At 37.5% G+C, this 14,104-nt stretch overlaps 1 protein-coding gene across 1 annotated transcript; it reads left to right on the forward strand.

Annotated features, from left to right (window-relative positions):
- The first annotated feature begins 761 nt into the window (after positions 1 to 761).
- LOC144062274 (cystathionine gamma-lyase-like) lies at positions 762 to 11,996 on the forward strand. The gene is made up of 12 exons (XM_077583481.1): positions 762 to 1,025; positions 2,715 to 2,796; positions 3,881 to 3,976; positions 4,055 to 4,164; positions 4,383 to 4,517; positions 4,610 to 4,667; positions 5,116 to 5,193; positions 6,450 to 6,602; positions 7,136 to 7,257; positions 7,447 to 7,499; positions 8,150 to 8,297; positions 11,413 to 11,996. Exons 1-12 carry the CDS (start codon positions 843 to 845, stop codon positions 11,428 to 11,430), a joined length of 1,236 nt encoding a protein of 411 aa, XP_077439607.1. The 5' UTR covers positions 762 to 842; the 3' UTR covers positions 11,431 to 11,996.
- Positions 11,997 to 14,104: the final 2,108 nt, after the last annotated feature.

The following is a 14,104-nucleotide window of genomic DNA, read 5'->3' on the forward strand; positions in this document are numbered from 1 at the left end:
TTATTTTTACAATTAATGGGTTAAACGTATTGGCAATAAAGTTTGTGTAGAAAAGGATTACTTTGAATAATGATTGATTGCATTGGGAACGTCACTGGAGCACATGAAATAAATAAACAAATCTGTGTAATCTGTAATGCTAGTCTGACGAGATGTTTGAATGAGTACCACAACCACTTCCATAATGACAAACAAATGTTTAATCACACTAATAACAAAATAAATATTTACAAGTGAGATACAATGGGAAATTAGTAAGTTCATTGATTCACAGTTCCACTTGGTCAAACATGCGAAACACTTCCTCCCCCTACGGCACACCAATGGAAGCGCAGCCACATTTTACATCTAGTCGAAAGTGCATTCAACATTCAGTGCGTCTAATATAGCTTCTTCCTTTATGGTAATTTAAATTTTATTTATTTATTTATTTATTTACTTTAAATTAGTTTATTGCAGTCATTTAAAATCTGTGTCCTTATTGTATTTCCCCCCAAAGAAATAGAAATGCATTTCATACTGATATATCAGGTTGCCTGCGGATAATTATTAACTTCAAAAAAGATAGAAAAATATTATTTTAAAAGAAAGAAAGGAACAGCGAAACATTACATCATCACTGTGCTCTCCCGCTGGAACAACGTGCGGGTTAACGTGTTTTAGACGCCCCCCTACTCGTCCGCCAATCGACGCTGCGTATTCCATGTTGCCGGATGCTGATTGGCTGAAAGCGACGAGGCGTACCGGTTTACGTACAAGGTCTTCCTCCTCTATTTCCGCCACGATTGCGCTGTCATTTCCAGTTCAAGGGGTTCTGGTGGTGTCAGGTGCATTGCATAGCTATGGAGAACCACGTTCAGGGCGACCGGAACGACTTGTTTGCCGGTTTCGGCACGGCCTTCAAGTCGTTCGCCACAGATGCCATCCACGTCGGCCAGGAGCCGGAGCAGTGGACTTCGAGGGCCGTAGTGCCGCCGATATCGCTGTCAACCACGTTCAAACAGAGCGAACCAGGGAAAAACTTTGTAAGTACAGCCATGCCTATACTGTCTCACTGTCTCAGTTACTTCAAGTATAAGATGGTGATGGTTCTAATACGGTAATCCTTTTTTTCTAATCAGGCAAGCGTGGCTTTTGAGGCGTCCCATCTCACGTCTACGACAATACAATGATTCTGTTTAATGTAAAACAATATATCATATTTAAGACAGTTATGATGAACGTGTCGTGCTGCTATTTGTCATGCTTTAATGCTTACTGTAAATATGAACCCAAAAAATATATTCTTTATTCTTTCTTTCAAGTGAAGATAGGCACTACAGAAAACTGTCCAACGTGTCCATCATTCTCTTTGATGAGGCGATGAAAAATACAGCACTATACACACACACACACACACACACACATAAACACCCAAAACTTCCAAGTTCCAAATCCTCAAATCCACTTATATGGCATACTAACCTTTGACATTGTTTTGTCGATTCTGGTATGCTTGACCCCACAAGCGTGCCCCTGTTTTACATGGGGCACACATCCTATAGACATAGTCACAATGCCTATGGGATGAAGGCTGAAGTCTGTGGACTGTTGAGGGTTTTTGTTTGAAATAATACATTAACTAAACTTGTTTATCTGCTTTGCTTCTGCACACATGGCGCTGTTCACATGGGATGTTAACATGTTGCTTCCAGGCAGTCCAAGTTCCTTTTTAGCAAATAGTAACTCTTATGACGCAAATGCACATTTGTAATATGTACAGGGGCTCTTCAGTTTATGATAACCCCAATTTCCACGGATTGGGAACACACTGTAGTCCAGTGGTTTTCAAACTGGTCTCTGCAGAACCTTCAGGCGTCATTAAAAACAAACAAACAAACATAATGAATGAATAAAAAAATAATAATTCATCCCTACCTTAGTTTGGGCCAGTTAAAAGCTATCACATTAATCTGAGGTCCCTGCGTGCACACGTTTTTAGCTAGTGCTGATATATACATATTTAATTTAAATAAATTTACTAAAGTTCCCTTCTATTAAAAATATCACGAGGTACAAATGATGGTAGTTATTAGTTAGGCTTATGAGGGGGGTTCTTGGAAAACTTTGAAATTTAGGACCCCTGCTGCAGTCTATCACTAACCTATGATAACGATCTAGTACAGCCATAATTACAGTAAATATTAGTTTGAAAAACACTTCAAGGCTATAAATATAAAATTGAAATTAAACGATATGTTTGGCAGTTACTGAGCCTTCATGAGTGATATGTGTTTGGACCATTGTTGATTTTTTACTTGTATGGTTAGAACTTTTTTTTTTTTTTTGGTTTTGAAGCAGCGTTGCACAACATTCTTTGTAATCATTACATCTGGATGGAAGCAACAAAAATGCATTGCATAATACAGTTCTTATTGGAGAAATTAAATTGTCTCTCGCTCTCACGCTTCAACACGTTGTGATGTGTCCCATAAAGATTGGTGTGTCTGTTTTTGATTTAGCACAGGGTTGCATCTTTGTTACTCCAAGGCAAATCATCCACCACTGAAAGAGAAAAATGCATTGCAAGTTTGCAATAATCTTTTGGTAAACTAATACAGAAAGTAATTTGGTTTCTCTGGTGTTAAAGGGAAAGTGAAAGAATGCATTGCTCTGAGGGAAGTGCATGCTTCTTTTTTATTTATTTTTGTAATGCATGGTCATTTTTTAATCAGGGCTATGAATACAGCCGCAGTGGAAACCCGACAAGAAACTGTCTTGAGAGTGCCGTGGCAGCATTGGATGGGGCAAAGCACTGTAAGTGGGACAATGTAGATAGAGCTGATATTTGAACCTTAAACCTCAGAACTGTGATGTAGACGTGCTAAACACTAAGGCACTATGCTACTCTAGTCAGAAACCATTTCTAATTAATAACAGAAACTTTGAGTTTGAAGTTCAATTTCTGTTCTAGGTTATAATTGTCATATTCCGTCTCTTCGCAGTAATTTTTACTATTTAGTGATGTCTTTTGAAAAAATTACTAAAGCAAAATGTTATGTAAAGTCAGTAAATTTGAAAAAAAGAAAAAAAACTTATATTCAGATTAAAAAAAAAATATTTAACTCATTCGCTGCCATTGACGGCTATAGACGTCAAAAATTCATTTGAACTATTTCTATTTAACATTTTTTTTTCCATTTTTGTGAACTAGAGTATGAAAACCTGAGAAAAAAATATTGTACATTTAGAACAGGTGTAAAATTTGTGATTAATCGTGAGTTAACCAGTGAAGTCATGCGATTAATTACGATTACAAGTTTTAATCGCCTGATGCCCTTATTTACGAAAACATTTTAATAATCTTTTTTTTTAAGAAAATATTATTTTAAAAGAATCGTAAATCGTAATTAATCGCATGACTTCATTAGTTAACTCATGATTAATCCCAATTTTTATATCTGTTCTAATACAATAAAAAATATATATATAGGTTTTCAAACTCTTGTTAACAAAAGTGGGAAAAAATGTTTTACTAATAAAAATAGTTCAAATGAATTTTTGACGTCTATAGCCGTCAATGGCAGCGAATGAGTTAATCAACCACGATAAGTGTACATATGCATTTGTTTGGTATTTTGCAAATATTGTTTTATAGACAATAAAGCAATTAACCATTTGAGATCTATTAATAAATGCGTTAAAAATAATACAGTGATTTTAAAGGACCAGTTGTAAGAAAACTAGCTAAATGAATACACTTGATGTAATGTGTGATGCTGGTTCAAAGTCTGTATTTTTGTCTGGTTTCCAGAAAGTCTTGTTAAACTCCAAAATATACAGCGTTTTAGACTTGTTTCACATTATTTTTGCTATTTTTTAAATTGTATTTTTCCTGCAGGCCTTGCCGTTGCTTCAGGGCTTGCTGCCACAGTGACCATCACTCACATGCTGAAGGCGGGAGATGGAATCATCTGCATGGATGATGTTTATGGAGGTGAGTACTCACTCAATACACACTTTTGAGAGTTCATTTTGTGAGGTGGTGACATTTTACACTCTTTGAATTTACAAGGTACGAACCGCTACTTCCAGAGAGTGGCTGCTGAATTTGGGCTGCAGATCACTTTAGTCGATTGTACCAAACCAGAACTACTCAAGGCGGCTCTGAAGCCTAACACTAAAGTAAGTGCAGAATACTGACCTAGCAAGTTCCAGATGATGTTTACCCAACTATTTAATCGGCCACTTTTCTTGCGGGTGTGTGCGAGCGTTTTACATAACTCAACTGTTTGTTTTCTGTTGTTTTTGTAATACATGACACTTTTTTGTTGCACCATTACGTAATCACAGCAGCAAATTTCTGTGTTGAACTTGTCATGTGCTTGTTGCTGCTTGTGTAGATGGTTTGGATCGAGACACCAACCAACCCAACTATGAAAGTTGTCGACATTCGGGTTTGTTCAGACTTGGTGCACGATCACAACAAAGACATTGTGGTCGTGGTAGACAACACCTTCATGTCTGCTTACTTTCAGGTGTGACGATGAGACGATTCAGTTCAAGTTTCAAGTCTGAGTGCAAAAAAGCTGAATAGATGTATTCACATTTACTTTGTGTCGTCTTTTAGCGCCCTCTGGCTTTAGGAGCAGATATTTGCATGTACTCAGCCACCAAATATATGAACGGTAAGTAAGGTTGATCTATTTTCCATTTTACTTTGAACCCCCCCACCCCTCAAATTCCATTATATACAGAATGTGCTATTTGGAAAGCAATGACCAGTGTGAAGATTTGACGCAACCCGGATGAAAGTGTTGGCGTTTTATGTATCATGAGCAACCAATGAAAATCTTGCATCGCCAGATTTTGGTTGTAATAGAAATTTAGATAGCTTCAGATAATCCGGTCTGTGGCATGGTGAAGCAGCAAGAGGCTCATTATCCGAGGTCATTTTGAACCCAATGTTCTAAGTAAACTGTATGCAATTTGTGATCGTGAGCCGACTCCATGTTTAGTATAAGTTGGTCAGCAGCTGTCGCAGCAGGAGGCCTTAGTCTATATATATTTGCTGACTTGCTTCGGTGTCCTTTGGGTTGATCCACATTCTGTCTTTTTTATTTTAATAATCGGCAGGTCACAGTGATGTGATTATGGGCCTGATATCTGTCAAGCGAGAGGATCTGTATGACCGACTGAAGTTTCTACAGAATGGTGAGAACACGTTGCCACACTTTTGGCCGATTCTGCTAAAATAATCTCCACACCAGTGAAAATCAGAAATAGCTATTGAATTGTGGTTCAATAAAATTATTTTATTCATGAAACAGGCCTGGAAAAAGAATTGAAAATCATTTGACCAACCAATGTTCGGCTGCTAATTAGCGTCACAGGTGTTTTCAAACTTGTAATCAGTCAGTTGGTCCTTTGAAAGGAGGACAAATAGTCACTGTGCTTTTTGGTGTCATGGTGTGTAGCACACTAAACATAGACGTGAAGACATATAAGTTGAAGGATAGTGTTGTCTCAGGAGATTAGAAGGAAAATTGTAGACAAGCTCGTTAAAGGTAAATGTAACTTTATGTTCTTATGAATACAGTTGCACAGGACTGCAGCCAACCTCCATAGATGTGGCTTCAGGAGGAAAATTGATGGCAAATTGAAGAGACTATACAAATCGTACCAAAAGACAAACAACATCAAGGTTAACTCCAAGGTCAAGCTATATCAGTGTCAGAATTCACCATCCATCATCATCTGAGCCAAAGTGGACTTGGGAGACGACCAAGGACATCGCTGTTAAAAAATAAATCATTAAAAAAAAAAAACGAGACTAGAATTTTCCAAACTACAAATTGACAATCCAAAAAGCTGAGAGAATAGACAGAAAAGAAAAAACTGTAAAATTTTTGGAAGGCACATCAGCTCCACATTCACAGATGCAGAGCACAACATTGGACTGTCCTGAAGTGGAGCTGAAAGTTGCCGTCTGGAGAAAGCATCCTTCAAAACAGCTGTTACATGAGTTTTTTTTATTTTATTTTAATCTTTTGGCCAATAATTCAAAATCTGATGGGTTAATTTTCCTGGTGTTATTTATTATTACTTTTGTCACATTTAAGTTATTTTTGCAACCACTGTGGATTTTTTTCCATAATTAATATGGAATAAAAACTGTTCAAGTTTACAATTATGAAGAACCGACCAAACATTAACTTAGTAAAACGTTTGTGAACAGCTTTTAAAAAGTTGTCCTGTTGTTTCCCCTCAACAAAAGTCAAGGTCCAAAAGTTACCATGTCATAAAATCAAAATCTGTTAGTCATTCACATTCTAGTGGTTAGAATGTGGCTGTGTAGTGAGAAGACAACAGGAAGCATCTGCCAGGCATCTAACACAAAAACATGTAACTTTGTATAAATGTTGCTTTGTGTAAACTGGTTTCTCCTCATGCTTGTCTTTTCATTTCAGCTCTAGGGGGCGTGCCATCCCCTTTTGACTGCTACCTGGTCAACCGTGGACTGAAGACGTTGCATCTGCGCATGGAGTGCCACTTTAAGAACGGCATGGCCGCAGCCAAGTTTCTAGAGGCAGATTCTAGAGTGGAGCGTGTCATCTTCCCAGGTCGAGTGCAGGCAGCCAAATCTGTACAGTACATGACGACGTAAGGTCTTTATTGGTCGTCCTGTGACCGAAAGGTTGCAAGTTTGAATCCTGGCTCCAACTGTAGTCACCACTAAACATATTTTCATCAACACACAGCACCACTTTCACTATGCTCCATCCATCCATCCATCCATCCATCCATTTTCTTTACCGTTTGTCCTCACAAGGGTCGCGGGGGTTGCTGGAGCCTATCCCAGCTGGCTTCGGGCAGTAGGGGTGCCTTTGCATTTATGAAACTTAACTTTTTAACATTGATTTAATATGGACAAGAAATTCATACTGATAATTTAACCTTCCCTGTCTTCACTTTTACACATATACAAAGCAGGTGTTAAATTGCATGTGGAATTTAAGAAGCTTAGGAAAGTAATTTAACTGAGACCTCTTTAATAGCTTCAGATGTAAAGATCATCTTATAGCAAATTGAAGTGCACCCATAGTAATAACACCGCTGTCTACTTTACTGACTTGTCCTCCCTCTGATGTCACAGGTCTGCGCTCACACCCGCAGTATGAAATAGTAAAAAGACAATGCACAGGATGTCCTGGAATGATCACCTTCTACATTAAAGGGAAACTCCAACATGCCAACGCCTTCCTCAAGAGTCTCAAAGTAATTGGAAGCAACATTTTCTTTGAACCATTCAAAACTGTCAACTATTTTTACACACATAGGATGAGCTTTATATTATATTGTATATTGATTTGTCATTTTAATTTAGGGTCTTTAAAATTGGGATCAGTGTTGCTGCATTTCACAATGTGTGACGTCACTGATTGTGTTCTCTTTTTTTATATTCAGCTGTTTGCAGTGGCTGAGAGTCTTGGTGGTTATGAAAGCTTAGCAGAACATCCGTAAGTATTATTATGTATTATTTATTATTGGTTATTATATGTTCAAAGCTCAGCTCGCCCCCTCCTGTGTGGCATTTGCATGTTCTTCCTGTGCTTGTGTGGGTTTTGTCTTGATACTTGGGCTTATTCCCACATTCCATAAACATGCGCTGTCAAAAAAATGGATGGAAAGGGAAACGGCAGAACTGTAATAGCAGGCAAAGCGCCACAAGAGGGAGGCAGAGATCAACCAAATTTAGTTTTAGGTCGCTGACAGATGTGTAGACCATGTTTTTTTATTCAATGCTTGAATTTTAATCACCTACCTAAATTTAAGTGATCCTAATTGTCATGCTTATTTCACAGCAAAATTCCCCGCATGTAAGAAAGATAATAAAAGGTAACAAATTGCATAAACAGGGTAAAAACCTAATAGTTTTTGTTATTGTTCCTCTCTTTACCTCACCAGTTTTATTTCTAGTAATTCTCAAGTCATTTGATTGTAATTTACCAAAAATGTGTTTTATCGATCCTGAATAGTGTTTGACCTTTTTAGAAAGTGGCTTGAACCTTGGGGTTGTAAGGTGTGCCCGTTGTGCTCCCCGCGCACACACGACATTTGTTGCAGCAAGTGACTCACACCAAACTGTCACCATTTTATTCCAACGCAGGGCAATTATGACTCATGCGTCGGTGCCCGAGAAGGAAAGGAGCATTTTGGGCATTAGTGACACTCTGATCCGGCTCTCTGTGGGACTGGAGGACGAGGCGGACATCATTGAAGATCTGGATCAAGCACTTGCTGCTGCTGCTGCTATTGTAAGTTTCAAAAGGGCAACAACGGAGAGTTGCTTACCATTTCATAAAAGCACAATCTTTAGATTCGTATGTAAAACCGAAATGTGGAAAAGGTATTTAATCATTATGAATAATGAACCCATCTGATTTCTGCCCACTAATTTGTTGATTGTTTTCAGGCTGTTTTTTATAAGTGTATAAAATACTTTGCCCTCATAAAGGTTCACATTGGGAGTAAAGTTGTGAATTAAATGAATGTCGTGTGCAATCACAGCACTATAGATCAACAGAATTGCACATTAGTATGCACTATATGTAAGAGATGAGGCTATTTATACACATTTAACCGATCTGGTAATGATTAATCAGTGTAAATGGATCCTTGTATTTTTATTTAAGCTTGTAACTAACTTAAAACTGAGTCCGTTTGCAGTTTTGAATACAAAAAAAAGTCAAAAGTTTGATTAAAAACAGCACTTCAAAAGTGACGATTCGGCACAAAGCTCGCCTGTGGAAATAACGTCTGCTTTAGCATTTAGCATTTATTCACTTGACCTACTCAATTGGTCAACACGTTTGTCAAAAATAAAGGCTAGAGGAGAAACTTGATTGTGTTACTTTGTTGGATGATGTGGTCTAGCCGTGCAGCCGTTTACTGCCACATGACCATCCATCAGGAACAAGATGTCTTTTTGTGCACACAAGTCTTTCATTTTTCGTTTTCTGGGAATCCTTTTTCAGTGTGTACTCAGAAAAGCCTTCAGAAAACACTTTCTGTCTTTTGTATTCACACAATCCATTTGCAGATTGATAGTCCACGATTCTGTATTTTAGCTTTAGCGTTGTATGATAAATTTTTTTGCTGCAGAAAGACACCAAAGTCTTTGCAAGGCCAGCAGATGGCTCCTCCACAAGCGTCTTCCCAGAATCCTCTTCTCAGGTTCTGTGATCACTTTGATTTTCTCCCATTAACGCTGTGCAGTGATGTGCACCATTGCTTTTTGCATCACATCTCTCCCCTTGTTTAGAATTACAGTGGACCCTCAAAAGTTCAACACAATCTGTTTCGGGACACTGGTCGCCCCTCCATAGGAAACAATGTCTATAAAATAATCTGTCACCATCATTAACTCATTCACTGCCATTGACGGCTATAAATGTCAAAATTCCTTTTAACTATTTCTATTAGTTTAATTTTTTTTCTCCACTTTTGTTAACAAGAGTATGAAAACCTAGATCTTTTTTTATTGTACATTTAGAACAGATATAAAATTTGTGATTAATCGCGATTTAACTAGTGATGTAATCGCCTGGCGCCCCAAATTTGTAATCTTTTCTTCTTTTTTATTCATTCACTGCCATTGATGTCAAAAATGAATTTTAACTATTTCTATTAGTTTAACTTTTTTTCCCCACTTTTGTTAACAAGAGTATGAAAACTAGAATTGTTTATTGTACATTTAGAACCAATATAAAATGTGTGATTAATTATGAGTTAACTAGTGAAGTCATGCGATAAATTACAATTCAAAAATTTAATCGCCTCTTGCCCCAAATTTTTAATAATCTTTTTTTTTTTAATGAATTTATGGCAGTGAATGAGTTCATGATTAATTATTAACTGTACCGTGTTTTAATTCATTCAAATCTTTAAATAGGTTAACCTCTATTTAATACAGTCCATGTAAAATGAGAAGAAGTGTTCCCTCGCTATACCACGGTTCACTTTTCACGGCCTCGCTGTTTCGCAGATTTTTTTTTTAGTGCAATTTTGCATGCTTTTTTTTTTTTTTGCAGTAATGTACCTATTATATAAAATTTATGAAGGTTTGAACATTGAGAATGTTTAAACGAGAGAAATGTGAGAAAATTGGATACTTTTCCAGATAATAACTGGAAAAGTATTATCCTTGCGCTGGATAGCCACAAATGGTTCATCAACGTTCTTATATTGTGTGTGAAGGCCGAATATGCCAAATAGCCCAAGTTTAATTGCAATTGAGTACTACACAGTTCTCTGTGTGTGCATGTTTTTAACAACTATCTTCAGACATACACTTTATAAAACAAATCTCAGTAATCACTTGACAGGGTTTTTAAGTAGAAAGAAAATTTTGCACATCACTCATCTCATTTATTATTCTTAATTGTTAAACAACTGAAAAATCAAGCTAACTACTGTTTTCAGTCACATTTAAACCAATACTCTTCAAACCCGTATAATGTATTGCTGTTCATCTTTTGGAACCCTAAGCTTTAAAGCTCAAATGAAATGGTAAGCTAAACACATTTGTAACTCGATTGTGGTCTCACAAGTTTTGCTAACAGCTCACATGATTCCATGAAAAACTTTCAATTTGGTTTTGACCTTTGTGGTCTTCCAATTTTGAGGTTCCACTGCACTCTAAATAACCATCTCCAAGCCAAACCATCCTTATAGAAAGAATTTGCCTTCATAAATTGCACAACTTCTTGGATGTCATTTGACACTTCAAAGTAGATTTTAGCACATTTAAACACCGTTAATTCTCCTTAAGTGTGCTGATTTTGGCTCTTTTATCACCATTTCCCACTCGCTGCCACCCTGCCAGGAAGTAAAGTACATTTCCGAAAATTGCCCTGCTGACGTTCTTGTGCGGCAGATTTCTATGTAATAATACTCCTGCTCTCATCAAGACTCGAATAGTATCTGCAGAGTCCTCCCTGGCCCATTTGTAGCAAAATGGGAATTGGATTGGCACATGTCTGCGGTTGTACGAGAAGGCACCTGTGATAAGCGAGGCGATAAATTTAATCAGACGGCGGCTCTGATTGAAGAAGTCGAGCAACTTGGCTGTTGGTTTATGACTTGGAGCTCCTGATTTGGGGCGGGTGCCATTCATAATATAACTGTGAGCGGCTGTCACTGTGGGGGGCCGACTGTTAATCTGCATTTGAAACACCGTGGCCCCCCGCCATCACTCATCAAGCTATAAGCGGAAAGAAACAATATCCCGGGCCATCCTCATTTTGTGTGTGGAAAACACTTCATCTTATTACCAGCATCTTATTAAAATGTCTGCCTGTTGCTTTGTGGATGTGTATTATTGAGTGATGACTTCAATCCGTCTTTGTTGTCTTTTTTTATTTTTAACAGAATCTGCAGAAGAATTAAAGTGTCTGCAGGGCTTGTTCTTCGAGATGAAAGGGCTTAAATGAAGGCAACTCAGTTAAGTGCATAAACAGAAAATGTCACTTAATGTTCTTAAAAAGATACAAATAAAACACTTTGTGATTTCTTTTTGATTTTGATTCCACTTTTACTGGAACAAATGCAACCTTATTTATCAGAGTTGACTTGGTTTTTGTGTACGTTTTGAAATGCTTCAAATGAGCTAAATAATACAAAATTTGATGCCATCATGATTGACGAGTGTCTTGAACACAATATTCTGTCTAATGCGTCTACAGATGTTTAGATTACATTTCATTACATGCATTTTCTTACTCCACTCTGAATGTATCCGCGCTCGTGCTAAAATTCAAACTCCGGTAGCGCAAATCTCCGTCTTTCCTGTCAATCATTACAACATTTTTCTTTTTTATAAAACAACTTTCTGTATATTCATTTTGAAACGTGTGCAAGAATGACGATGATATTCTACATTTGACTTGATTTGTCATGAATGTTAACTGGGATTTTCTGCCATATAATAAAAGATTTGCTTGTTACATCAATAACGTTGTCTTATTTTGCAAACTCCCATCATTTTTTAATAATTAATCAATACAATAAAAAATAAATAAAGTAAATCTGTTGTTGTTTTGGCCTCCTGCTGCTCAATGCACAACAGCAGTCAATGAGGCGGGGCATTTTCAGAAGCTCAATTAGCAATGCTAAGGACTTAAACAGACTACATTATATTAGCATTATCTCTGCACACAGACACTACAACACAGGTTGTGTCCTGGCTTGTCCTACACTATATAAATACCTACTGAAGTGACAAAGTGATCTGCTGCCAAGGCAACAACTGGTATTTGCACTATGAGAAGCCAGTGAACCATCCACATGATGATAAAGCTGTTATTTTAATGCACAGTTTCATAATTGCTTTAAATTCATATTTTAACAGGTGCTGTCCGAAAACATAATTTCCTCCATCAGGAGTCTTAAGTTAACCTCTTACCCTTAAAGCACATCATTCCAGTAAGAGTCATTGAAGAGACATAAAAATCTATTTAAATCAGTTTTCCAAGAGTTTTCTCAGTGTACTCTTGCTTCATCCCTTTTTACAAATACAATCATGTTAGGGTCAATGGTGACTCAAAAAAAAAAAAAGTTTCATACTGTATGTGACAGTGCCCAATAAGCATTAAAATAATTTGTAATGCAAGAATGAAAAAATAACCTTCTATAAGTCTGGCGATTTAAGGAAACAAATGTGAAAAAGATATATGGCTGAGTGAGCACAATCCTGACAAATTGTATACTTAGATGATCAGCAATCTTGGCAGAAGCCTAAAAACAATCTTGATCATGAATCAGGCGTGTTGGTGGAGAGAAACATGGCTGGATATCGGTTCTCCAGGTGTCCCCAGGTGTGTTTGAGGGTGTGGATGGTTGTTTATCTCTGTGAGCCCTGCGATTGGCTGGCAACCATTTCAGTACCCCGCCTACTGCTCGAAGCGGGTTGGGATAGGCTCCAGCACCCCCGCAAGCCTTGTGAGGAATAAACAAAAAAGAAAATGGATGGATGGACAAATGTTATATTGCAGGTGTGTCCAAACGTTTTCTTCCGAGGGCCACATACAGAGAAATAGAAAGAAGCAAGGGCTACTTTTCTTTTAACTTCAACTTATTAATTAAATACGGTAAAAATCATTGAAACAATTATATATTGTTAATAAAATTAGTAAAAATAGTTCAGGATGTATTTTTTTAGGTTTTGGGGTGATCTCTGTGTGCCACTATAATATATCCGCCTCTCTACTGAGCAGCAGTTGAATCCCAACTCAATATTCTGAACTTCAACAAGAACAAACTGACTACACTGAAGAACCATTAATGTGATGTTTTCGCAAACCGGACCTTGACACTAAGCAGCAAGTGAATGAGACTGAATGATCTTGATCTCCAGAAATTCAAATACTATTTCAGCTGTAAATATATGTCCTTGCATCGCTAAAAAAGTTTAATCCACCCTCTTTTTATAAAAAATAATAATACTGTGGTCATGCTAAAAAATTATTTTCAGTAAATGTTGCGGGCCACCAAAAATGTATCGCGGGTCACAAATGGCCCCCGGGCCGTAGTTTGGACACCACTATTTTATTGTGATACATAGGCGTTGCTTTTAAAATTGTCATTTTGGAGTTTGTGTTTCTTGTACAGGTTGTGACTGTGAAGACAAATTCCTTGTGTGGTTTTACATATTTGGCCAATGAATCGGATTCTGATGTCTCTGTTGGGAAACTTGTTTCACTGGTATAAATAGGCCAAAAGCCACTGGATTTAGTCTACTAGATAAAAATGAGTAGTCATGTTGTGGCCATGTGGGATTTTTGTGTGTGTTTGTTTAAAAGTGTGATTCACCGCACGCATTATCACCGATTAAAACAGTTAAATGTGGAGCCAAAGTCTTGACTATAAACAAGCGGTGGCGGTTGTTGAGCGCCAGCTGTGGACAAAGCAGCTGACATTCGTATCATCCACTCTGATTGGGGTGAGAGATTTGTGGAGCGTTGGAGACCAACTTGTTCACTGGCTGCTCTGTTCAGGGAGGGTGCAAAGTGCCGGTATTCTTGATCGTTGTGTTATTTTTGAGTGAAGCGCGTCACGGGTTCCA

The sequence above is a fragment of the Vanacampus margaritifer genome, chromosome 13 (assembly GCF_051991255.1).
Source record: "Vanacampus margaritifer isolate UIUO_Vmar chromosome 13, RoL_Vmar_1.0, whole genome shotgun sequence".
In the NCBI taxonomy this organism is placed as follows: Eukaryota; Metazoa; Chordata; class Actinopteri; order Syngnathiformes; family Syngnathidae; genus Vanacampus; species Vanacampus margaritifer.